Source organism: Stereum hirsutum (assembly GCF_000264905.1).
Source record: "Stereum hirsutum FP-91666 SS1 unplaced genomic scaffold STEHIscaffold_13, whole genome shotgun sequence".
Taxonomy (NCBI): Eukaryota; Fungi; Basidiomycota; class Agaricomycetes; order Russulales; family Stereaceae; genus Stereum; species Stereum hirsutum.
Genome location: NW_006763143.1, coordinates 1,111,182 through 1,133,334, shown reverse-complemented (window position 1 = coordinate 1,133,334; position 22,153 = coordinate 1,111,182). Strand labels below are relative to the sequence as shown.

Genomic DNA, 22,153 nt, shown 5'->3' with positions numbered 1-22,153 from the left:
ACGACTAGTGTACGAGCGGATTGCGCAACGTGCTTTTGCTCACGCGAGGGACCCCCTGGGGGTTATATGAGTGAGCGATTCCCTTCACGTCAAAAATAACGGATGGTCAGAGCCTACCCCTGGGGCCTGAGTCAGCCTAGATGTGGGCGGAAGATTGCGAAGAGGACGACGTGGTTTAGGAGCCAATGGCACGCGCCGGTGGCTTCGCGGTGACGTTTGGCGTGAATAGTCGCATGAGATGTGGCGGGGTCTGCTTCCGGGCCCTCCAAGAAGAATCCCTTTTCCAGCGTCTTTTGCGCCTTGTTTCCCTTTTCTGTCTGCCCACATCGTTGTCAGCCAGTCCAAACATTTCAATCCCCGACGGGCTCTGCCACCGTCTTTCCCTCTCGTCCGCATTCCCTGTGCCATTACAGACTATATAGCCGTCGTGTGGCCGAACTGAGGTCCCGATATGGAGGGCAAACTGCCTCGGAGGAGGCATGCCCAGCCATCCTTTCACACTATCTATTTCAGAGATGGAATCCTCTCTCTTCCTGGTGCGCACCTCTGTGCTTTATCAGGCTTTGTAGGATGCTGATGGTTGTGGTTGCCCCCACCGTCAGGCTATGCGTTTGAGAAGGTCCGTTACCTACAATCTTCTTGGTCTGAGCGCACGTAGCATCGCCCTAATCGTACCTCATACCTGAATTTCTGCGTCTTGGAATTTGATAGGCCGTCCGATGGGAAGACACTGGCTCCCATACACAACTCGCAGAGGGTAGCAGTTTGAAAGACGGATCGCCCGTACTCGCCAAGATTGCTCCGGCGCACACGAACGCGTCTGTATGTTTAGAGAGAGAGGCCCACATGTACGTCCGTCTCTTCTTATTACGGTGCCACATCTACCTGACTGTTCTGTGAAAACACAGACTCGGTGAAATACAAACGCACACAGAGGCGTTCAACATGTCGATCAGGATGATAGACTTCTTCACCCTCCCCCGCACGAACGGCGACTGCGTCGTTCTTCTCCTCTCTCACCCTGGCCCCAATCTTCTTGGTCGATACCTCCCGCGGTCGAAAGTAAACGACCTTTTGCTGGCGGAGCATGTGCATGTGAAGAGGCCGCTACCTTCGGAGGAGATCTACATGGACATAGACGAGTTAGAGGTCGAACAGGCGGACACGATGGACTTGGCGACGTTTCTTGAGTGAGTGATTTATTTCGGGAGGTATCCCAGGATATTTGTGAGGGACACGTATCTGTTGCTTTGGTCCTCCAACTGCCCTTGGGAAAGAGCTGCTCGGACATTTTCCGGGTGTGCCTAATGGGGGGCCAAAACGTCATGCATGATGCGAAACGGCATGGCGGCACGGTTGTAAGGTTTTTCAAGGTCATTGAAACTGTTGAAACATCCCCTCTCGTACCGATTCCGAGACCTCTAATACCTGGACGACACTCTGCGGGAATAGCACGCAGCAGACGAGCGCTGTCGGTGGATCGACGGCTTACTGATTCTGTGGATAGGTTCGCCATTCAAGCCACATATTGTCTAGAACAGATCCATCGGTACGTCACTTATCATGGGTCTGCTCTGTACGCGTTCCTGTCTCACTCTAATCTCCGCTCACTGAAGATTGAGCATTATACACCGCGAGGGTAAGCGTTTTCACGGATAGCTATTTCTACTGATTTTCTGATGGATATGGCTTCGTATCAGTCCGCGCAAACGCCTTTCACATAAACTCACACTCCGGCGTCGTCCGTCTTGTTCACTTTGGCAACCGGTCAGAATCGCTCGAACGCTATGGTGGCCCGACATCGCTCGTATTACGGTCGGACACGTACGAGGAGGCGGACAAGGAGAAGGTGAAAGAGGTGTTGTGTTATCTCGCCCCCGAGCAGACGGGCTCTGTCGAGACGAACACGGAGGACCATCGGACGGACTTGTATTCGCTGGGTATTTTGTTTTGGACATTGTTGGTGGGAAGGGGGATGATGCCATTCCAGGGCCAAGCATTGGAGATTCTTCACTCGGTGGCGCAGAAGAGAGCGATGCCGGTGCATGAGGTTAGGAGGGATATTCCACAGGTGCTGGCGGAGATCATCGAGAAGGTGAGTCAGTTCGTACCTAGCAGACGGACCCGAACTAACTTTTCATCTAGCTCCTGAACAAGAACGCGGACCAGAGGTATCAGAGCGCGTATGGGCTCAAGGCTGACTTGCTTGGTGAGCTAAGTATCTATTTGTATCATTAATCCATACTAACCTTCCGTATTAGAATGCCAGCTCCGTCTGCTCAACGCAGTTTCATCGTCGAAGGACGACTCGGTCGAGGTTCGTCGTGATTACTTCGTTCTCAATTCAGGACCTTCGCTCACGCCGTCGACAGCTCATCCCATCTTTCGAGATCGCCAGTAAAGATCGCTATGTGGTCAGTATTTCATATATCCTACCGCCCCTATTTGCACTGCTGAATATCCGTGTAGGTATTCACCATTCCTAATGCCCTAGTGAGTTGTCACTTCTCCTCCTCCGGTCATCACGTTTGAACCCTTCTTTCCCAGTTTGGCCGAGAGAAAGAAATTGAAATGATCCGCAAAGTGATCCGCCACAGCTACTCGCACTACACCGTAGGCGACAAAGGCATCGCGATCTCCTCATCCTCCGGCTCGCACAAGACCACCGCGTCCGCCGCGGGTGACAATCCCGAAACGAGTAACCGGAGCAATCCATCGTCGAGGAGCGCGTCGCCTGCGCGGGCCGGTGGTGGTGACAATAATTCTGTCACGATGGGCACTGCGAGCGATGTGGCACCCAGCGTGGGACCGACTGTGGGGTCGGGAACGGGGACGGTCGGCCCTGGACAGGAAACTTTAGGGGTGTCGAGTGTTGGGTCGCCGGTTGCTTCGATGACGGATGGGTTGAGGAGGATCGCGCTTCAGCCATCGCAGAGGAGGTCGATACGTGCGCATGCGATTTGCATCGTTGGACCTGCTGGGTGAGTTTCTCTCCTCTCGTGCGAGTTGATGCTGCGTTTGGAGGTTGGACTTGTTCGTTTTGTGTATACTCATCGTGCGCACAGGGCGGGGAAGAGTTCACTTGTGCTTTCGCAACAGCCAAAATGGAGACAGACCGGTCTCTTCGCTCATGCAAAGTTTCAGGCGTCTGTGTCCTCTCCGTTTGCCGCTTTGGTATGTTTCCGTTCCTCGGCGCTCATCTGCAAACACTAATATCAAATCATAAAGTTCTCGTGTCTTTCTTCTGCCCTTCGTCAACTCATGGCCTTCCAATCCGACCTTCACCGCTTCGTTGATGCCCTCCGTACAAGACTCGGTCCTCAAATCCGTATTCTTCCCCTCCTTTACGCAGGTGCACCCGAGCTTGAGGACATCATGAACCTGTTCCAAATCACGATCGACACTCCGCAGGAAGCACTGTCCACCCCCGAGCTGAGAGCAAGATTCAACTCGTTGGCCGAGAACGTGATTGGGGCCTTGGCGGATACGAGGATGTTCGCGCTGTTTTTGGACGATTTGCATGAGGCGGATGAATCGTGAGTGGTTTCTGTTGTGTATGCCCAAAGGGAGACAGCTGATTACTTTGGTGGCAGGTCGATGGACCTGATTAATACCCTTGCGCATTCGAAGAGTCGCATTGTATGTCAATAACCCCCATAATCACTTATCTGCCTTCTGACTTGTTTGCACCTATAGCTCATCTTCGCCACACTCCGAGAGGACAAACCGTATGTCACTTCTTCACCCTTTATTTGTTTCTGCCAGGAAACGATCTGATATCTCTAACCAGAGAAACCCTCGAGCGCGTTCGAGGCATTTTCACCGGTCGATCAAAAGCGACATGGATCCAGCTCAGCCCCTTACCTTATTCTGCGATCGCTGGTCTCGTCAGTCGCACGCTTCACAGAAGGAAAGAAGATGCGGCGCCGCTATCGAGATTGATCCATGCAGCCTCTGGGGGCAATGCGTTCTCAGCTCGAAGTATCCTTACAAGGCTACAAAGGCAGAATATGGTGCGTTGGTCTCCTTTGTCTCCTTTACTTCCGATGATGGCCGTTTAAAAGGTAGAATGCGCTAACGAAGTCCTCATCCAGATCAAGTTCAATTACGACCATAATGAGTGGCAGTAAGTGCACGAAGTCTCCCTTCGTGTTGGAATGAAGTATGCCTAATACTGTTGATTGCAGATACGATATGACCGACATTGAGGGCGCCCTCGTCATGAACGAAGTCGCCGACCCAAACGACTTGACCTTCCTCATTGCCCATCTCAAACAACTCCCCGAAGACGGACGACGGTACATCATCTGGGCTTCATTCTTTGGCGCAACTTTTAAGGTGACGGACGTTGCGCTCGTCATGGAAAAGGACGACGTTTCTTCTGGCAGTGAGGCGGAGGACGACGACGACTGGAGTGTGACCGAGGTAGCGTCGCATTTGAAGGACAGGGAGAGAGAGAAGGGGAAGGAGACCTCGAATCGGGGCTCTATGAAGGGTATGCAGGTCGCTATTGCGGAGGGATGGATCGTGAACAGGGGGAGGGATGAGTGTAGTTTTGCACATGATAGGTATAGGCAAGCGGCTGAGGCTGAGGCCGCGACCATCCCGTAAGTCATCCTCTCATGTCTTTTTTGGGGGCGTTCCTTTGTGTTCGACCTGTGTGCGGAGGCTAATTCGGGAACGATGGATAGTGAAGGTAACCTCGCGAAGATGTCGTTCAGGGTATGTCCACCTCAAATCGCACCACGGGCGTTTGAGTCGAGTTTGATCTGTCTGTTTCTTACGGATGTTTAGATCATCTCCGTGATGCTTCACGAACAAAATCCAGACATGTTCAAGATCGCGGAGCGCGCACAACGATGTCTGCCTCTTCTCCGAGAGCACGGGAGGCGCGAAGAATTGGTAGCGTTGCTCATCGACGCCGGACAGTCTGCGTGGGCGAAGGGTGCGCATGAGGTAATAATATTTTGATTTGTTTCAAGCAGTGCATTGACTAGTATGTTTGCCCATTGAAGATTGCGTACCAGGCCTTCATCAATGCACGAGCCCTGTTGGAGGGTGAACTGTGGGAGTCTAACAAGGCTCGCGCGTTCAACATGCTGTCTAAACTAGCAGAGTACGCTTTCAGATATTCCTGCGTGCTCCTTTACAGTCATCGGCACGTAACTATACTGATCGAAACATATGCTCACCAAAAACTAGACTTTCTACGTGGAGAAGCAGCTACGATGAATCGGACGCCTTCATCAACGAGTGCTACGACCACGCCGAAGACATCGAACTCAAGGCCAATCTTCTCCGTCTTCGTTCCCGCAACCAGTTCATGCGAAACAAGTTCTCCGACGCCCTATCGTATACGTTACAGGCGCTGAGATTGCTTGGGGTTGAGATGATGGCAAATCCGACAATGGAAATGGCAGACGCGATGTTTGAGGAGGTGAAGAACGAGATGTTGGCCGTCGGATTTGATGCGGTCTTGAGGATCCCAAGAGCGACGGATCCGAAGATGGATCTGGCTGTGAGCTTGCTCAGTGAGGCCGGTAAGCGGACCCTTTTCATGCTAGAAAAGATGATGTCCGGTATTGATGAAAATGCTCATAGCACTTCATGCTTACTGGAATACGAGCGGTGCCTTCACCAATGTCATTGGCTTGAAGGTGGGTGCCCTCTCAGACTACCTGTTCCGTCCTTGCCTTACAATTCACACAGACGGTGCAACTTGCGCTTCGGTAATCTCGTCTTTTTCAGCCATTTCTGATGGACTCTCAAGCTGAATTTACATCTTTGATATAGCCATGGTATATCTCCCGGGACTGGCCTGGGTTTGTTTTTCGTTTTGGAAGGTATTGTCCGACGTTATTTTCTTGCCAAATCTCCGGCTAACGGACGATGCAAGTAGCTGCCGAGAGACGACAACTATGCCGTTTTGCTGTGGACCTAGGACAAATAGCTTTGAAGTTGTCTGATATGTATGGGACGAGTGTTGAGAAGGGGTATGTATCTGCGATCTCTTCTTTCTTCCTCAACAGGGCTGATTGGTAGTCTCAGTCGCTCATTAGTGTTGTACTCGACCATGGTCGTTGGATATGAGAACTCGCATATTCGAACGAACATCCCACGGTTGGAGCAAGCCGTTAAACATGCAGCCAGTGCAGGGGATCGGTAGGTTGTTCTACATGTGGTCTTGCCAATACTGACGAACGAGCAACTGCTGTATCGTAGGACATTCGCCGCCTTCTCAAGCCTGCATACGATTGTCACGAAAATTTCTCTGTCTGTGCACAGTGAGCGCTCAATTGTCCATCCTCGCACCTTGCCTGTAGTGATTTACAGAATCTAGCGGACGAGCTACTTGTGGCGGCGGAAGACGTAATTAATTCATTTGTTCGTCGCTCGCCTCCTCTTGAAACTGACAATGTCTCAAGAGCCTCAATGATATCAACCTCTGGGTGCCGAAATCTGACACCGTTATTCTGAGCAAGGGTATGCTCCTCTCGTTACGATACCAAAGGTTTTTGCTTACGCCGGGACAGGCCTCCTCTGTTGTATCAGGGCTCTGGGTGGTCAGTATTGGTCTCGCTGCTGGAAGTTCACCGGTTGATCTTTCTGGTCAATAGGGTACACGCTCGCCACATCGGCCGATAACATCTACCAAACAGATACATTCGATGAGACACAATACCTTTCCAGTGCACTCCCCCTAACCGACAATCAAACCATGGTCATGAACTGGTGAGTGGCTTTCGCCAGACTTCAGGCTATAAACCCTTACATGCAGTACTCTCGACCAAGGTTCAATTCGTACAAGGTGTGTACGGCCTTACTTTTGCTGGCCCCTTATGCTTAGTTTTCTGCCCTCCAGGTCGTAGCCTTGTTTAGCTTGGGTTTCACAACTGAAGCGGCGGAGCTTGGCTTTTCTGTGTACGAGACTCGACATTCCCATCCAAAGTATGTTACTCTCATCCCCCGGAAGATAGTGAACACAGCACTCATCGTTCCATAGCCATCGCCACACTCGGTTTGCGATGTTCTTCCACAGTCTGGCCATGATCGCATGTATACGCAGAGGCCAATGTCCACATACTACGCGATATTTCAGCCAAATATCTCTGAACCAGGCGTTTCTTCGGACCTGGTCTGTCTCAAGTCCGATCAATACCAGCCATTGGGTCACACTGGTGGTAAGTTCTGCCCTATGTGGCGGCGCTCAACTATCGACTTTCGTAACTTACCCTCTTGCAGGACGCTGAACTCTCGTCTCTCGAAAACGGCATGGAAGCTCTCCGTTTGTACGACGAGGCCGTCAAACTCTGTACCAATAACGACTGGCTGCTGGAGGAAGGGTGGGCTCTCTGGCTGGAGGGCGCACATTTGCTACGATGTGGCGTAGACGGACTCGGGGGCGATCTGATGCGGAGGGGAATCAGCCGTCAGAATCACTGGGGCGCCCGAGGTATTGCGTGAGTATAGTTCCTTTCACCCTTTTCACAGTCAGCATTAAGCGATTTTATTAGCAACTATCTCACTTCTATGGTGGACTATCGACACAAGTCCCTCAAGCGGAACCTATTTTCCTCCAGCGTTGGAGTGCAGACAGACGCAGCTTTGGTCACTGTGGCAGCAGAGTCAGGAACACAGTATGAAGGGGCTATTCTGACGCATGCCCCCGAGGAGGATGACGGTCTGCTGTTGCCAGCCTCAGATCTATCTAATGTGTTGAAGTGGTCGAAGGACATCGCCTCGGATATACATTTATCTTCAGGTAAGGATTCCTGTCTTCGTGTTCATTCTCCCTGAACTCACTGCTGATGGCGTCTGTATAGCTCTGCAACGTCTGACGGAAATCGCAACGGAGCAATCCGGGGCCCAAGTCGCATCTCTAGTCGTATCCGGAGAAGCAGGAGAGTACAACATGGCCACAAGCATCCTGACGCCAGAGCCCTGCCGAACATACGAGTAAGCTTGATGATTCCGCCGCTCACCGCCTTCACATCCTTAACGGTGCTATGGACAGGAAACCTGTTTCGATTCGAAATATTCCTGATCCCCTGCAGAGAGCTATCATTGATTATGCGCTCAATGGCAAAGAGCGGGTTTTCCTTGAGGAGGTTTCATCGGACTCACGTTTCGCTTCGGAGGCAGAGGAGAGCCCGTACACATCGGTCATATGCTTGCCTCTGTTCTCAAATCGTGGTCAGACCTTAGGCGCTCTATACATGGCAGCGAAAAGCCCCTTCGCATCGAAGACATACACAGTCATGACCTTGCTGGTGCAGCAGGCGAGCATTAGTATAGCGAACGCTTTGCTGTTCCGGTCTGTGCAATCAGGTACGAGGGAAAATTTGAAGATGATACAGACGCAGAGGGAAGCTCTGGAGGCTGCGAGGAGGAGTCGAGAGGAAGCGTTGCAAGCCACAAAGGTACGGGGTGCTCTACTCACCGGCTTCTCCGGCTAGCATTTATGGACCGCTGAGCATTTCAACCCCCATAGATCAAGAGCTCTTTTCTTGCCTCAATGAGCCACGAGCTCAGGACTCCATTTTCGCAAGTTTTTTCCTCTTTTCTAAGTATCCCCTCTACTCGTACTGGTGAAGTGAGGTGAGGCTAATTGACGGCAAAATCTCTTTGTACTATCCCGCGCCGGCCGAAAAGTTGTGGCCTGGCTCCTGTTCCACTCTTTCTGTTTGTTAGGCGTCTCACTTCACCAGCGCGAATAGGAAGGAACCTAAACTTCATTCAACGAACTCATAGACTCATGTTTGACTCATCTACGCAGCTCTTTCTACGGTTTACTGGACATATTATGGGGGACGGAGCTCAATGTAGGGCAGCGTGAGCTAGGTAATGTCTTATGCTTACATTTATCCGGACGATGTAATAACTGATGCGCTTCTAGTGCAAACGGCCAAACAGAGCTGTGAGCTCTTGCTCAAGGTTCGTGAAGTATGCCGGATTGCTAAGCTCTAAACTCAAGAAGTTCTGTCCAGATCATTGATTCCATACTGGACTACAGCAAACTCGAAGCATCAGGTCCGTTAGCATCTACATTCAAAGTCCGATGACTAGCTCTGACCCTTCAGGATAGCCCTCAAGCTAGAAAATTCCGGTTTCGCTGTTGAAGGCCTAATCGCAGACTGCATGGAACTTTTGTTGCCTCAGGCTGCCCATAACGGTCTTGATCTGGCGTTCGACATTGCACCGGATGTTCCAGCTTGGGTGGAGGCGGATTATGCACGTATCCGCCAAGGTTTGTATCTTCCGTAAAGTACTCGGTTGTCAATTGTCTGATCTTCTGCTTCACAGTGCTCATGAACCTCATCGGTAACGCTGTGAAGGTAGGAATCAGTCGCGTACGATTGAGTTGTTTACATATTGATAGTGTTTAATAGTTCACACAAGACGGAGGATCTGTCAAAGTGACTTGCGTCATGGACAAAACACCAACTGGCCCCGATGGAAAGCGCTCTTCGGTGGAGCTGAAGTTCGTCATTCAGTGAGCATCATTGTTTCTTTTGACCTTGTCGAAGGGTGTTCAATACCGTTTTCTTCCTGAATTAGAGATACTGGTATTGGCCTTTCGCCTAGCGATGTTGAACTCCTCTTCATACCTTTCCAGCAAGCCGACAATTCTTCCACAAGACGGTATGGGGGTACAGGGCTTGGGCTCTCTATATGTCGGTCGCTAGTCATGCTCATGGGTGGCGACATTGGGGTAAAATCGGAGCTCGGGAAAGGGTCTACCTTTTATTTCCATGTCCCGGTTGCTCTTTTCGAGTCTCGAGAATCTCGTAAAGTAAGTGTACTTACATTCAATTCTTTGCTGCGAAATTTACCGGTGCTATAGGCAATGTCCGATCTTGCTCTTCTTCGAGCTCGACTACTCAGGCCACAGCCACCTCGCATTGTCATCAATTCCCCTTCAGATACTACGTTGTCTCTGCTCAGGACGATGCTCGAAGGCTTCGATGTAACGGCGGTCTCCACGACTGGCGAGCTCATGAATGCCATCCACACCTTCGGTCAATCTCTCTCCTACATCATCATCGATCATCAATCGTATGCGTCTTTCTTTTCTTGTCAAGTTTTCTTCTTCTCACCTTAACTACGACTAGCGAAACCCATGCGGATGATATGGCCCGTCAGACCCTCCCAAATACGAAGGTCATCCACTTGTATACGCCTGTAGCGGAGGGAGTGACGGGGCATGCGATGATGAGGGATAATGTTCCTGGCGTCATGCGTTTGACGAAGCCTCCTCGTACAGTTCGGATATTGCACGCCTTGGCCAGCCTTAGTAACATGCCTCCGGAGCTTTACGCCAACATCACTAATGAGCCATCGCCTGCTTCTGAAGAACTACCGCCACCGCAGAGAATGCTGTTCGGAAATGTGCTGGTAGCGGAAGGTTAGCTTTTTTAGCATATTACTTCGTGGTGTGTCCTCACATCCCTATCTGCAGACAACCCTATAGCTCGCCAGCTACTCAGAAAGCAGCTGGAGAACTACGATCTCAAGGTGGTTGCTGCCTCAAATGGTCAGGAAGCAGTGTCTATGTGGGAATCGCACGAGCCTGGGTTCTTCAGTGTCGCATTGTTCGATCATCATATGCCAGTATGCGACGGTGTGGAGGCTGCGAAGAGAGTACGAGAACTTGAATCTCGTCGAGAGTTGACAGTTCGATTACCAAGTATACCAGATTCTCTCGACCTATGAACTCCGAAGTTGACATCTTTTTCTCTCTAGTTGTTGCCCTCAGTGCTGATTGTCAGGTAATATCTCTGCCATTCGTATATCCTCAAGGTCACTGACACCGTTTGTACAGGAATCAACGAAGAGATTATGTCTAAGTGCAGGCATGGACGCTTTTCTAAGCAAACCTTTGCGGAAAGGTAAGCCTCTCCTGTTGCCAACGCATAGCTGGAAAAATCTGACTCTCCGTTCATCAAACTTAGCCGACCAACTATTGTTGCTCTCCTTGTTCAACGCCTCTATAGTGCATACGCCCGGTCCCCAATAACACCTTGCATCTTACTGGATTTTCCCTGCCTCCGGGCCACCAACTATACACGCAACGACTACTTACCTTATTGACCATCTTCCCTTCTCTACCATCTGCGCATGACAATGTTGTATCCTTATGTTGCGGTTTCCGCATCACGAGCTGTGATGATACCAATATCTCCGTCGTCCTCTCATATATTTCTGCTGCTCGCTATCTACCATGTTTTTCGAGTTCTCGTTACCGTGATGTTCTACAGCTCGCCGCTCGCCATCCATTTTTTTTACGGCTCCCTCACCGCCTTTTCGTCTCATTGTGCACACACGGGTGTAACTTATGAACTTATCTTTTCGTGTGCATCCTGGATTACTTGTGTTGTTGTCCGATATAGTTGTACAGAATGATACATACTTCTTCACGTGGATAGCGCATGTATTCAAATTTCGCTCGTCTTACTGCAGCGTCTAACTCTTATCCAAGACGCCTATAATTGCGTAGCCGACCTTCGGAAAGACCACACCGTCTGATTGCCCGCACTGTACCTACATGGGAACAGCGCTCAATGTCATGTTACCGAGCTGTGGTTGAAGCGGACCCGATATACCCATCCGTCAGAACCTGAGGTATATATACGGGCCCCGATCTCACAATTCTCGATAGTCCCTAGTCCTTCCTCCCCTCTTTGCGACCTACCCACCGCCCATCCACCTATCTTACGATCATGGTCTTCTACCAACCCGGTGTCACTCCCCATAACCTCCCTCGCGACCCATTCAAGGTCCGTCTCTCCGTGGACCGTCAACCAATCGTTCATGAGTACATCACCCTGATCACTTCTCCAAAAACATAGGCTTGCGTCGTTCCACGTCCCATCGGTTGGATCTCCACGCGCTCCGCCACTGGGCAGGACAACCTAGCCCCCTATTCACAATTCAACAACCTCACCTTCGATCCTCCCTACGTGATGTTCGCCGCCAACCAGACCGATACCAACCACCAGAAAGACACGACTATCAATGTCGAATCCACCGGGCGCTTCGTCTGGAACGTGGCGACGTATGACCTTCGCGAGGCCGTCAACATTACGGCCGAGCAGGTACCGTACGGTGAAGACGAGTTCGTTCGCGCAGGTCTTGAGAAAGAGATGGCGTCGATGATGGATGTGCCGATGGTGAAGGCGAGCCCTATCAAGTTCGAGTGCGAGTATTATACAACGTTGAGGCTTCCGGGAAATCCGCCTATGGGGTCCGTCGATGTTGTGGTAGCAAGGGTTGTCGGGGTGCACATCGACGAGGAAGTCTTGACGGAGGGGAAGGTTGACTTGAAGAAGGTCATGCCGATCGCACGGTGCGGATACTACGAGTACGCGGTGGTGAAAGACACATTTGAGATGGTGGTTCCAGGGAGCATGGCGTTGCTTCACGGTATGGAGGGAAACATTGCGGAGAACAGGCGCATAGGGCAGGAACAGAAGGCAGGAGCTGCTGACAACCAAACACGGTGACTGGAAACTTTGGTGGCAATAAATTTATTTGTGACTGAAAGTACACACATACAAGTAAATAACTTTTCCCGTCCACATGTATCACGGCGTGGAACCAGAGAAAGACATTGTTCTCCACGAAAGAGAGCGAGGGATTCCAAAAATTGAGCGGAACAACGGACGAAGAGTGAGATCACGAAGATCATCACCCCTCGCCGCCACCTGAACAAAGACAATAGACACGAAGTCCACCACCCATTGGCCAGGGCCGCACAAGCCCAGCGTTAGCGCGAATGCTAGCTCTAGACTCGTCTGAGAAACGGAAGTGAATGGAAGAGACCCGGCGGCGCCAGCAGTTCGCTATCGCTGACGACGAGGGCCCAAACCAGACACATAAAAGAGAGGAACTCTCCGGAGAGAGGGGGGAGGGCGGATCTTCCTGCCGCCAGGCAGCAGGAATGAGGTGCGCTATACGTGCGCGGGTGTGCGACAGTATATGTATACGCGTACCCCGGCTTCGACTGAAGTCGGGATGCGTGATTGTGTTATGGTGGACACGAATCAGTAACGGGTTGGGTCAACCGTGGTTGGTCTAACACCGAGTTTGCGTGAACAGCAGGGAGCTCTGAGAGCAGCCACTTCTGTTCTTGCACATTTGATATATCCCTGAGGATACGTCCTCAGGGAAAGTTGAGTTTGTACGATCACTATCACAGTTTGTGGTAGTGATCTGCAGCGAGGTTGTGACCTGGACTGCTTTTGAATCCTCCTGGCGCCGCCGCCAGGAGGAATGCTGTCCCCATCCGCCCAGACTGTCACTCTCCATGGCACGCCGAAGCACGCAGAGCCATCACCGATAGACAGCAAACTCGTCGAAGCGAGGCCATCCTCGTATGAAGCAAGCTCTATAATAGAGAAGTCCGGGGAATGTGGGCAGGTAGTAACTTCGAACGCAGTTTTGCGTTCGAAAATACCGCACTGTATTGGCATGGACTCCATGGCATGCCGGAGCACGCAGGATACCACCGATAGTGCAAGCAGAACGCAGGGCGTGCCCGACCTCGTATGATGATCCTAGGATGGAGCCCTCCACAGCACGGGCGTATCGGTTGATACTAGTAGAGTATACTCGCCGGCATGTTGTCGGCGAGTTTAAGTATTCGCAACTTCGAACGCAGTTTTGCGTTCGAAGAAACCGCACTGTATTGGCCTGGACTCCATGGCATGCCGGAGCACGCAGGACATCACCGATAGAACGAGCTGAACGTAGGGCGTGCCCGACCTCGTATGATGATCCTAGGATGGAGCCCTCCACAGCACGGGCGTATCGGTTGATACTAGTAGAGTTTAAGTATCCGCAACTTCGAACGCAGTTTGCGTTCGAAGAACCCGCACTGTATTGGCCTGGACTCCATGGCATGCCGGAGCACACAGGATATCACCGATAGAACGGACTGAACGCAGGGCGTGCCCGACCTCGTATGATGATCCTAGGATGGAGCCCTCCACAGCACGGGCGCATCGGTTGATACTAGTAGAGTAACCTCGCCGGCATGTTGTCGGCGAGTTTAAGTATCCGCGACTCCTACTGGAGTACACGGCATTTGGTTTGTCTTTCAGAGCTGCGAATAAGTTATACGCGCTCTGAGCAAGTACTAGTGGCAATGGGGATTGCTACAAGTTGAGACGTTGGACGACTCGGTAGTTATCAAATGTAAGACGCATCCGCCGTACCGGGGCTCGCTCTCGCCGCGCCATATGGCACGAAGAGTGTCGATAGCGAGCGTATAAAAGAACGCTCGCCTCGTACACTCGAATGGAGACTGCTAACCGGTATGATCCTGTACCGCAGTACTACGAAGACCGAAGTCCTCTATGAAACCATCCGAAATATGACCAGGCAAAGAGGCTTGAAGTTGATCGTTAAAACGGATGATTAGACAAAGATAAACAAAACAAACGCACTAGAAGGCAGAGGAAAGGCCGCCAAATGACTAGGACAAGGAGGAGGAACGTGAGGAATAACGAGGTCGGCGTCTAAATGGGATTTCGTCGAGTCCTCGAGATACTTTAGGGCAGGCTTTAACGCCACTGTGGCCCGGGCATTTCTGGTAGGCCTCTGGCCCCCATCTCCAAAAGATTCAGTCAAGAATGGCCGGTTGAGAATGTATACATTCAACAAGCACTCAGTATGCGTGGGACGCGCATAGATATGACGCCCGATGGGAGAGCATATATGGCAGGTAAACTGGAATAGATATTGCGACAACACAACAGAAGTAAAGTTAGGCCGACTCCATACATAGCACCATAGTATACTGTAATGTGACCATATCCTTCTAAACTGTATTGTACGACGTACTGGAGCTGATGTAGGAAAAATGGTATGGGACGTGTGACAGAAGAATGGCTCAGTTTCAACGTGGTCAAAGGTGCGGACAGACAACAAGCGATGATAGATAGAGGCAAGGTAGTGGACAAACAATGTGAGCTGGAATGAGATGTAAATTAAGCTGCAAAATGAGAGAGGATAGATTCAGATTTGGGCCATGGAGATCAATAGTTGTATACGGCGTCACAGACCGCGAGAGCGACTTGACACCTGCATGAGTCAACGAAACAAATGCACGGGGCGACTTCTAAGCACTCGTCGCCACAGGAGCAGCCATCCAGGCGGTGGCCGGTGTATTCTCGTTTCCATCTACCTCATTCACGTCAACTCGTGCGAGTTTCTCCGTCATAAGGTCTTCTTCTGCGTTGGCGGGTGTAGGTTCCCGGCTAGGAGAAGCTGCAGTAGTGCTACACCAGTAAGATGTGATTAATATGTGTATTACGAGCCAATGCTGCGAAAGACATCTACCTCCCGCTCATAGGCTCATTCTCGGGTTTCAGAGTGGTAGGAGCGTTTTCTGATGGTTCGCGACTAGATGCCGATGATGTAGGCTTTGCGCTGGGGGCTTTCGCTGCTTCAGTAGCAGGAGAGTTGGCATCTGTGCTGGGCTGTGGAGCTGAAGATGAAGTCAAGATAGAACGTTTGACGTGTGTACCGTCAGGCGCGAGTCCACAAGCTCTGAAACATAGGAAATCGATAGCAGTTTAGTCCTTGCCGTCAAAGGAAACAAATAAGAGAGATACTCACGCGACCTGTTGAGTCCAATACCTCTCGAAATCCCACTCCCACTCGAGCTCACCTCCAAACTCCTTCTCCAACATCTCCTTTGGCACAAGCTCCAATAATGGCGGGTTGAAGCGCATCTTGTCGCGGGTAACGGGGTCGAGGAACGGCGAAATGCCTTTATAGAAGAAGTTAAGGACCCAGGGAAGATTGGTCACGATTGCGCGACCAAGGGTCTCAGGATAGTGGTTCTGTAAAATTGTGAGGACCTGTGAGGAGAAATATGTCAGACTTGAAGGGAAGAGCGAAGAAATCATAAGTAATTGACCTTCGAGGCTATAGAGATGGAGGGGTTCGTTCGGATAGTAGTTGATTTGTAGTCGACGAGAATCATGACGGATTCTTGACCTGGGGGCATCAGGTCCTTGGCCCGTTCGCTAAGGAATTTTGAGTCAGCAAGCATAAAGACGCGCTGGGCAGCATCGAGCTTACAGAACATAAACAAGATGGCGAAGCTGGCGGGGAGAGGTCTCTGTGTTCTCGCGACCTGGCCGCATAGTAATTATTGGGCGACCATCGAGATCAAATCCGTTCAGGATGCTGAGGACAGAAGCAATATTAATATAAGGGTGGAATAGTAGCGAGAACAGCGCACATTTTGCCTGTTTCCGCCTCAATCTTAACCTGGGCCACAACAGTCAGTAGAGCACAAGAACGATGGTAGAGTGGCGTACTTCGTCAGGGGAAATAAGGTCAGGCTGAAATTGTCTCCTCCATTCGAGGGTGCCCTTGAGACGTTTCTTTCCATCCTCGAGCTTCCACTTGGCAGCTCGCATATACCTGGGGATAGTATCAGGCTTGCGCAACCACTCCTGCTCATTATCGTGGTAAGGATCGGATTCTGAGAGCACAATGGTTTGTGCATACTAGGAGAATTACAGTATCAGAAATTGTCGAATTAAATTGGGACTGAAAACGCACCTCGCGCAGAGCAGTGAGCATGGCAGTCTGTTCGTCATCATATGTGTGCAACGGCTTGATCGTCGTGCCGGGCAGTGGTGCGGTGATGTTATCCTGCGTCTTCACCATAGTTGACCCGTAATTATCTCAAGAAATTGGGTGAGAGAGGAGGACGCGTTGTCCAAGTTCGATTGATGCGAGGAGAACGGCGAGGCAAAGGTGCGGGGGACATTTTTGTTATAATAAGCAGTGCCCTTCGCGGTTGTTTTGATCATTGGTTTGCTTGGCTCAATAAGCGCCCACAAATCCGGCACTCCGGCCGGAACCGCGGGAGACGCGCTCGTCAGCCGGACTGACAAAACGTCCTCCTCCTTTTCTGCTCGACCATCCATCCGTTCGCCACCGCCTGTCTCATTCTCTAGTCAGTCATGCATCTCATGTACACTATCGATGCCACTGGCAACCGGATTTACTCTCTCAAAGTGTGTCTGTTCCAGTCTGTGTCCATGTAAATCAATGACTAACCTTGTCGCGATGTAGAAAATCACGGACGATGGAAAAATTACGAAGTCAGCACACCCTGGTGCGCCTCGCTCTATGCACTCTCCTCCCCGTTGTTTCTCAGGGATATGAAGTGCTGATGATTTGTACCCGACAGCACGCTTCTCGCCTGATGACAAGTTCTCTCGCCACAGAGTGACCATCAAAAAGCGTTACGGCATCCTTCCTACCCAGCTCCCCGCCAAACCGCTCTAATCTACCATGCTGCATGCATACTGCTCGAATCTGCCTTTTCGTGATGGCGCCCACAGAACGATTCAATGGGTTCTATGGAGCAGAGATGTTATGACCTGTTACGACCTTTCTGGTCAAGAAAAAGTCCCAGGGTACGCCGCGATATCATATAGCACGGGATGGGTTTCCTGGGGGCTACTGTGTTGGTTCAGCGGGTGCTAGTGAGCCATGGGATCTTGTAAGCTTATTCACGATGTGGGCATTGTATTTTTTGTGCTGCCAGCCATACATCCGGCGTGCTACATCAATCCTGGTCTCTGTCTCCAGTGCACAGACCACAAAGAGTTCCACATGAAGCAAATCTGAAGCTTGAAGCTCGGAGAATCCTTCGTGAAGTTTGGGTGCCTACTATTCTAATTCTTCTCGAACTGGGCCACATAGAACTCGAAGAGGTGGGAGCTGGCTATAAATAGAACGGTGCTAAATATTCTAGCTTTCCCACGTTTCCCGTAACCCGCCATGACGTCGCTTTCAATCAGCGGAAAACCCTCAGACGTGACGAGGATCGCGATACGATATATAAAGACTGTGCCGTGCCTCGACGATGCGTATCTCCCCCATAGCTTTCTCCATAGCTAGATCCATGGCCCAGAAACCAGCATATCGTGTCGCGCTTCGCGGTGACGGAATCCTGACGAGCCCCCGCTGGAACAAGGGCACCGCGTTCGACGAACGTGAACGCAAAGCATTCGGACTCACCGGGAGGCTGCCATATCGCATCAACACTCTCGAAGAGCAATGCGATAGAGCATACGCTCAGCTCCAGGCGCGGCAGGAGCCTCTGCGGAAGAATTCGTTCTTGCAGAGCTTGAAAGATCAGAATTGGATCCTGTATTATGCGCTCATCCAGAAGAACCTGAGGGAGCTGATGCCGATTGTGTATACCCCGACCGAAGTAAGCCCTTCTGTCTGTTCTTGAACATGCAAGGCAGTTGATCATTGTCGATGTTGCACAGGCGGATGCGATTGCGGAGTATTCGCATTTGTTCAGGAGGAGTGAGGGCATGTATTTGACGTATGCGAATCGGGACAGTATGGAGGAAGATTTCCTTGAACAGACGAAGGGCCGTGACCTGGATCTCATTGTTTGCTCGGATGCGGAAGCTATCCTTGGTATTGGCGATCAAGGTGTCGGGGTACGATCTCAGGCTTTTGTGCAGAGGCCTTCACTACTGACTCCTGCTCTCCTGTACAGGGCATTGGAGTATGCTTCACCAACTCTATTGAACTATCCTGGGTACTCATCCATATCATCAGATCTCGACGGCCAAGGCCGTCATCTATACGTATGTGGTACGGAATTCTTCGTTGATATTCTGGTCCTGATTCAACTCTTAGGCTGGTCGGTGGCGTACACCCTGCGAAGTCCATCAGCGTAACGCTCGATGTAGGCACGGATAATGAAACATTGCTGAACGACAAACTCTACGTCGTACGTATACATCTAAATCACACACCGATACAGGTTTATCCTAACTTGCCCCATTACCTAGGGATGGCCACACAAGCGGGTCCGCGGCGAAGAATACGACCAATTTGTGGACAAGTACTTCCGTCTCCCCACCATATCTTTATATTGCAAACCTCTGACCTTAACGTACCGCTTTCAGGTTCGTCCAGCTCGTGAGGAAATACTTCCCGAAGTCTCTGCTCCACTTTGAAGATTTCGGCGTGACCAACGCTCAAAGACTGCTCGAGCTCTACCACGACAAGCACTCCGTATTCAACGACGACGTGTACGCTCCCATTCTCGCTCGATCCATTTCTCTTCGCTCAGCAACATTAACGATTCAACTTTTTTTTTCGTGACCAGTCAAGGTACAGGCGCCGTCACCCTCGCCACCGTCATGGCCGCTATCGGCGTCACGAAATCCAAGCTCGCAGACCAACGTTTCGTGATCTACGGCGCCGGCTCCGCCGGCCTCGGTATAGCCCACCAACTCCGCGACGCCCTCGTCCAGCTCGACAACGTCCCTCGCGAAAAAGCCAACCAATCATTCTGGCTCATCGACAAGCACGGGCTCGTCAAGCAGTCTCTCGGCGCCGCTAATATCCGTTCCGCCCTACAGGACTTTGTCCGCCCAGACTCGGAATGGGACGAGAAGGGGGAGGTGGGGTTATTGGAGGTGGTGAAGAAGGTGAAGCCGACGGTGTTGATTGGGTGTTCGACGCATGGAGGGGCGTTTACGGAGGAGGTGGTGAAGGAGATGGCGAAGGGCGTGGAGAGGCCGATTATATTACCGTTGTCGAACCCGAGTCGGTTGGTCGAGGTCGACCCGGCGAAGGCGAATGAGTGGACGGAGGGGAAGGCGCTGTTGGCGACGGGGAGTCCGTTCCCTCCTGCTAAGATGCCCAACGGGAAAGAATACATGTAAGTCTCGCTGCCCTTGGCACATCTCGTCTTGGAGTGATTTCTGACTGTCGTGTTTTTGATGAATGATCAGTATCGCGGAGTGCAACAGTAAGCAACGATCGTACTTTAACTCAATGCGCACTCCAGTAGACTGACCCCTAGACCCACTCACTCAGATGCACTCATCTACCCCGGTCTCGGCCTCGGCTCCATAATCTCTCAATCGCGCACACTCACTGACAGCATGATCCTCGCCGGAACCCAACGTCTCGCCTCGCTCTCTCCCGCCCTCAAAGACCCGGACAATGCCCTCCTTCCCGACTTCGAGGACGCACCGGACGTGAACCACGAGGTGGCGATCGCGGTGGCGGAGCAGGCTATTGAGGAGGGAAGCGCGGGTGTGAGTTGGGGGAAGGAGGAGGTGAGGAAGAGGGCGGATGAGGTGAGGTGGGTGCCAGAGTATAGCGAATATGAGTATGATCCGGAGGGGGAGAGGTGAATGTGAGTTCGTTTCGGAAAGGTGGGATTTATGGTGGGGCTGTTGGTGGAAGTGTCGAAAGGTAGAATAAAATGTAATGATATCTGTTCGAGTCTCGTTGTCATGTGCTGTACTTAGTAGAGAAGTAGAAGGAATGTAGCTTATATAGGTTGTGACAGGGTCTCATGCCCATGCATCGTTAACGTTCATGGACATTGTAATTTCGTGGATAGAATCCGGTAAACACCAGGGAATCTATACCCATATACAGTTGCTACATACGTGACATCGACCCCGAGATGCTTTGACGCATGCCTCCCGGGTCATTTAGCACTTCTTCGCAATATAAATACAGTCTCCGAAGACTTTGACACAGAACAAAGGACAAAAGAAGGAGAGCAGAGCTATTGGCAGGTATTCGGTGAGAAATCTAAACCGGCGCCGACCAGGGATTTGACATGTACTCCTCTGTAGAGACGTATCAGAGATGTGTCTTCAATACCTGGAGTCATGCAATGCGGTGCACCTACTTGAAATGCGCATCAGTCTATGCTCTCTGCGTTCAAGGACCGGCAGCGCGAGTCTGGGACCTCCCAAACTCCAATCATACCACCACCCTTTTGGCCCTATGGATTGAATTCATCATACCAGTGAGGATCCTGTCCGCACGAAAAAACAATGAAGAAAGAGGGCGACTCACTCTTTGCTCGCACCTAATCGGACGCCCAAGGTCGCCGGGAAGACCAGGCAGATTACCGGGGGTGGTATAACACATCTCGTACCAGTCGTCGTCCCATTTTTGACCCCAGAGAGGAGCTTCGTAGCCCTATTGAAGTCGGAGAGAGATGTCAACATTTGTTGGGGATACAAGGTGAGGTGGGAAGACGTACATGGATACCCGGTCTGACGCATCCCTATTCACGAGGAAGATGAACAGGTCAGTGAGTTGTGGAATAAGAGACGGCGAGGCACGTAGATGATATATTTACCTTGTCCCAGGTTCTCCCCCATACGGTTTTGCACTCGACCTCGTCGAAGTTGACAGTCCAGTAGGCCATGATCACGCCCCATCCCTATATTTTAGAAAATCGATTCAGGAACATCAGAACAAGTACAAAGTGGGCTAAACGGAGTCATTCCACCAACCTCATCCGCACACCTGTGTGGCTGCCCGATTGTCCTTCCATGGATCTTCACCTCCGTGCTCATGCACGCCTCCAGCCAGTTATCCGCCGGCAACCTCACATTCCACAACCTTGCCTTATATTCCCGTGTATTATACGCCCGACAATACACGTCCTTCAACACTGGCTCCTCGAAATACGGTCTATGTGCCTCCTTCTCGATCTCCCACTCCCTGCGCAAGCGCTGCCATCGCTCTTCGTCTTTCTTATGATCTTCTTGCTGATGCTGCCACTGCTTCCTCTCGGACTCTCGGACGTTGCGTTCGCGATCAAGCTTGGTGCGAACATCGTCGTAGACGCTCTTCAAGCAGAAGAGTGGGATACAGGCGAGCAGATAGACGAGGATGACCATGGCGAGACGTATGGAGGCGACATTGATGTGGAGGGGTGTGGATTCGAAAGGTTTCGCCGGACAGGGGGCATTTCTGGCGTTATTGGGTGCCCTGGTAGTGTCAGAACGCGCGGCGGCGGCGGGGAAGGGTGCAGGTGAGGGCCGAGGCTGGGTATAATTCGTGTACTGTCCCTGGGCAAAATGCACGCGTTCGCTATTCCCTCGCTCGTCGTGGGGATCCTGAGGTTCAAGTTGCGCCAGCCGTGCTGTGTTCCTTGGAGGGGCAGAATGTGCTAGAGGTGCCGTGGCTTCGTTATAGGACGGAGGAATCGGGCTTCTTGAGTCGGCCATGCTATCCTCTGTGTGGATCTGGTGATCAGTGAACTTGGGGAATCAGTGTGGGTGGAATGGGAGGGTCGAACCACTGGCTAAGTTAAGCGCCGACGCCACGGTAA

At 51.4% G+C, this 22,153-nt stretch overlaps 7 protein-coding genes across 7 annotated transcripts; 4 read left to right on the top strand and 3 right to left on the bottom strand.

The window, feature by feature from the left end:
• Nucleotides 1-388: 388 nt before the first annotated feature.
• STEHIDRAFT_170763 (histidine kinase) lies at nucleotides 389-11,300 on the top strand. The gene is made up of 54 exons (XM_007307537.1): nucleotides 389-536; nucleotides 603-619; nucleotides 712-848; nucleotides 909-1,190; nucleotides 1,508-1,549; nucleotides 1,617-1,639; nucleotides 1,701-2,095; nucleotides 2,146-2,209; nucleotides 2,262-2,317; nucleotides 2,373-2,414; nucleotides 2,470-2,493; nucleotides 2,548-2,981; nucleotides 3,066-3,174; nucleotides 3,229-3,536; nucleotides 3,594-3,639; nucleotides 3,697-3,728; nucleotides 3,791-4,013; nucleotides 4,095-4,126; nucleotides 4,188-4,607; nucleotides 4,692-4,722; nucleotides 4,795-4,956; nucleotides 5,016-5,116; nucleotides 5,203-5,540; nucleotides 5,602-5,657; nucleotides 5,710-5,729; nucleotides 5,794-5,843; nucleotides 5,900-5,993; nucleotides 6,049-6,162; nucleotides 6,223-6,284; nucleotides 6,341-6,369; nucleotides 6,426-6,483; nucleotides 6,534-6,563; nucleotides 6,618-6,732; nucleotides 6,793-6,808; nucleotides 6,863-6,948; nucleotides 7,004-7,181; nucleotides 7,243-7,460; nucleotides 7,515-7,762; nucleotides 7,824-7,956; nucleotides 8,015-8,420; nucleotides 8,492-8,544; nucleotides 8,777-8,841; nucleotides 8,897-8,934; nucleotides 8,988-9,030; nucleotides 9,086-9,247; nucleotides 9,304-9,335; nucleotides 9,390-9,493; nucleotides 9,559-9,793; nucleotides 9,845-10,056; nucleotides 10,113-10,405; nucleotides 10,460-10,687; nucleotides 10,744-10,769; nucleotides 10,823-10,889; nucleotides 10,953-11,300. The coding sequence occupies exons 1-54, from the start codon at nucleotides 452-454 to the stop codon at nucleotides 11,015-11,017; spliced, it is 6,939 nt and encodes a 2,312-aa protein (XP_007307599.1). The 5' UTR covers nucleotides 389-451; the 3' UTR covers nucleotides 11,018-11,300.
• A 420-nt stretch (nucleotides 11,301-11,720) lies between these two features.
• STEHIDRAFT_113612 (uncharacterized protein) lies at nucleotides 11,721-12,503 on the top strand (the record flags this gene model as incomplete). Its single annotated transcript, XM_007307536.1, has 2 exons — nucleotides 11,721-11,777; nucleotides 11,850-12,503. The coding sequence occupies 2 exons, from the start codon at nucleotides 11,721-11,723 to the stop codon at nucleotides 12,501-12,503; spliced, it is 711 nt and encodes a 236-aa protein (XP_007307598.1).
• Nucleotides 12,504-12,508: 5 nt separating this feature from the next.
• Nucleotides 12,509-14,347, bottom strand: STEHIDRAFT_123911 (uncharacterized protein; the record flags this gene model as incomplete). The annotated part of the gene is made up of 2 exons (XM_007307535.1): nucleotides 14,060-14,347; nucleotides 12,509-13,643 (listed from the first exon to the last, which is right to left on the bottom strand). A coding segment is annotated over exon 2 (400 nt), but the record flags the coding sequence as incomplete, so codon positions are not given.
• A 1,270-nt stretch (nucleotides 14,348-15,617) lies between these two features.
• On the bottom strand, nucleotides 15,618-16,686 carry STEHIDRAFT_62654 (CRAL/TRIO domain-containing protein; the record flags this gene model as incomplete). Its single annotated transcript, XM_007307174.1, has 6 exons — nucleotides 15,618-15,866; nucleotides 15,926-16,034; nucleotides 16,090-16,197; nucleotides 16,253-16,281; nucleotides 16,332-16,523; nucleotides 16,579-16,686. 6 exons carry the CDS (start codon nucleotides 16,684-16,686, stop codon nucleotides 15,618-15,620), a joined length of 795 nt encoding a protein of 264 aa, XP_007307236.1.
• A 299-nt stretch (nucleotides 16,687-16,985) lies between these two features.
• STEHIDRAFT_160077 (Nop10p-domain-containing protein) lies at nucleotides 16,986-17,313 on the top strand (the record flags this gene model as incomplete). The annotated part of the gene is made up of 3 exons (XM_007307534.1): nucleotides 16,986-17,039; nucleotides 17,098-17,140; nucleotides 17,216-17,313. 3 exons carry the CDS (start codon nucleotides 16,986-16,988, stop codon nucleotides 17,311-17,313), a joined length of 195 nt encoding a protein of 64 aa, XP_007307596.1.
• A 622-nt stretch (nucleotides 17,314-17,935) lies between these two features.
• Nucleotides 17,936-20,204, top strand: STEHIDRAFT_62823 (uncharacterized protein; the record flags this gene model as incomplete). The annotated part of the gene is made up of 9 exons (XM_007307185.1): nucleotides 17,936-18,247; nucleotides 18,309-18,506; nucleotides 18,610-18,638; nucleotides 18,691-18,784; nucleotides 18,846-18,898; nucleotides 18,963-19,088; nucleotides 19,166-19,723; nucleotides 19,797-19,813; nucleotides 19,882-20,204. 9 exons carry the CDS (start codon nucleotides 17,936-17,938, stop codon nucleotides 20,202-20,204), a joined length of 1,710 nt encoding a protein of 569 aa, XP_007307247.1.
• A 521-nt stretch (nucleotides 20,205-20,725) lies between these two features.
• STEHIDRAFT_160075 (uncharacterized protein) lies at nucleotides 20,726-22,049 on the bottom strand (the record flags this gene model as incomplete). Its single annotated transcript, XM_007307533.1, has 5 exons — nucleotides 20,726-20,809; nucleotides 20,884-21,009; nucleotides 21,074-21,097; nucleotides 21,173-21,256; nucleotides 21,330-22,049. The coding sequence occupies 5 exons, from the start codon at nucleotides 22,047-22,049 to the stop codon at nucleotides 20,726-20,728; spliced, it is 1,038 nt and encodes a 345-aa protein (XP_007307595.1).
• Between the last annotated feature and the right edge of the window lie 104 nt (nucleotides 22,050-22,153).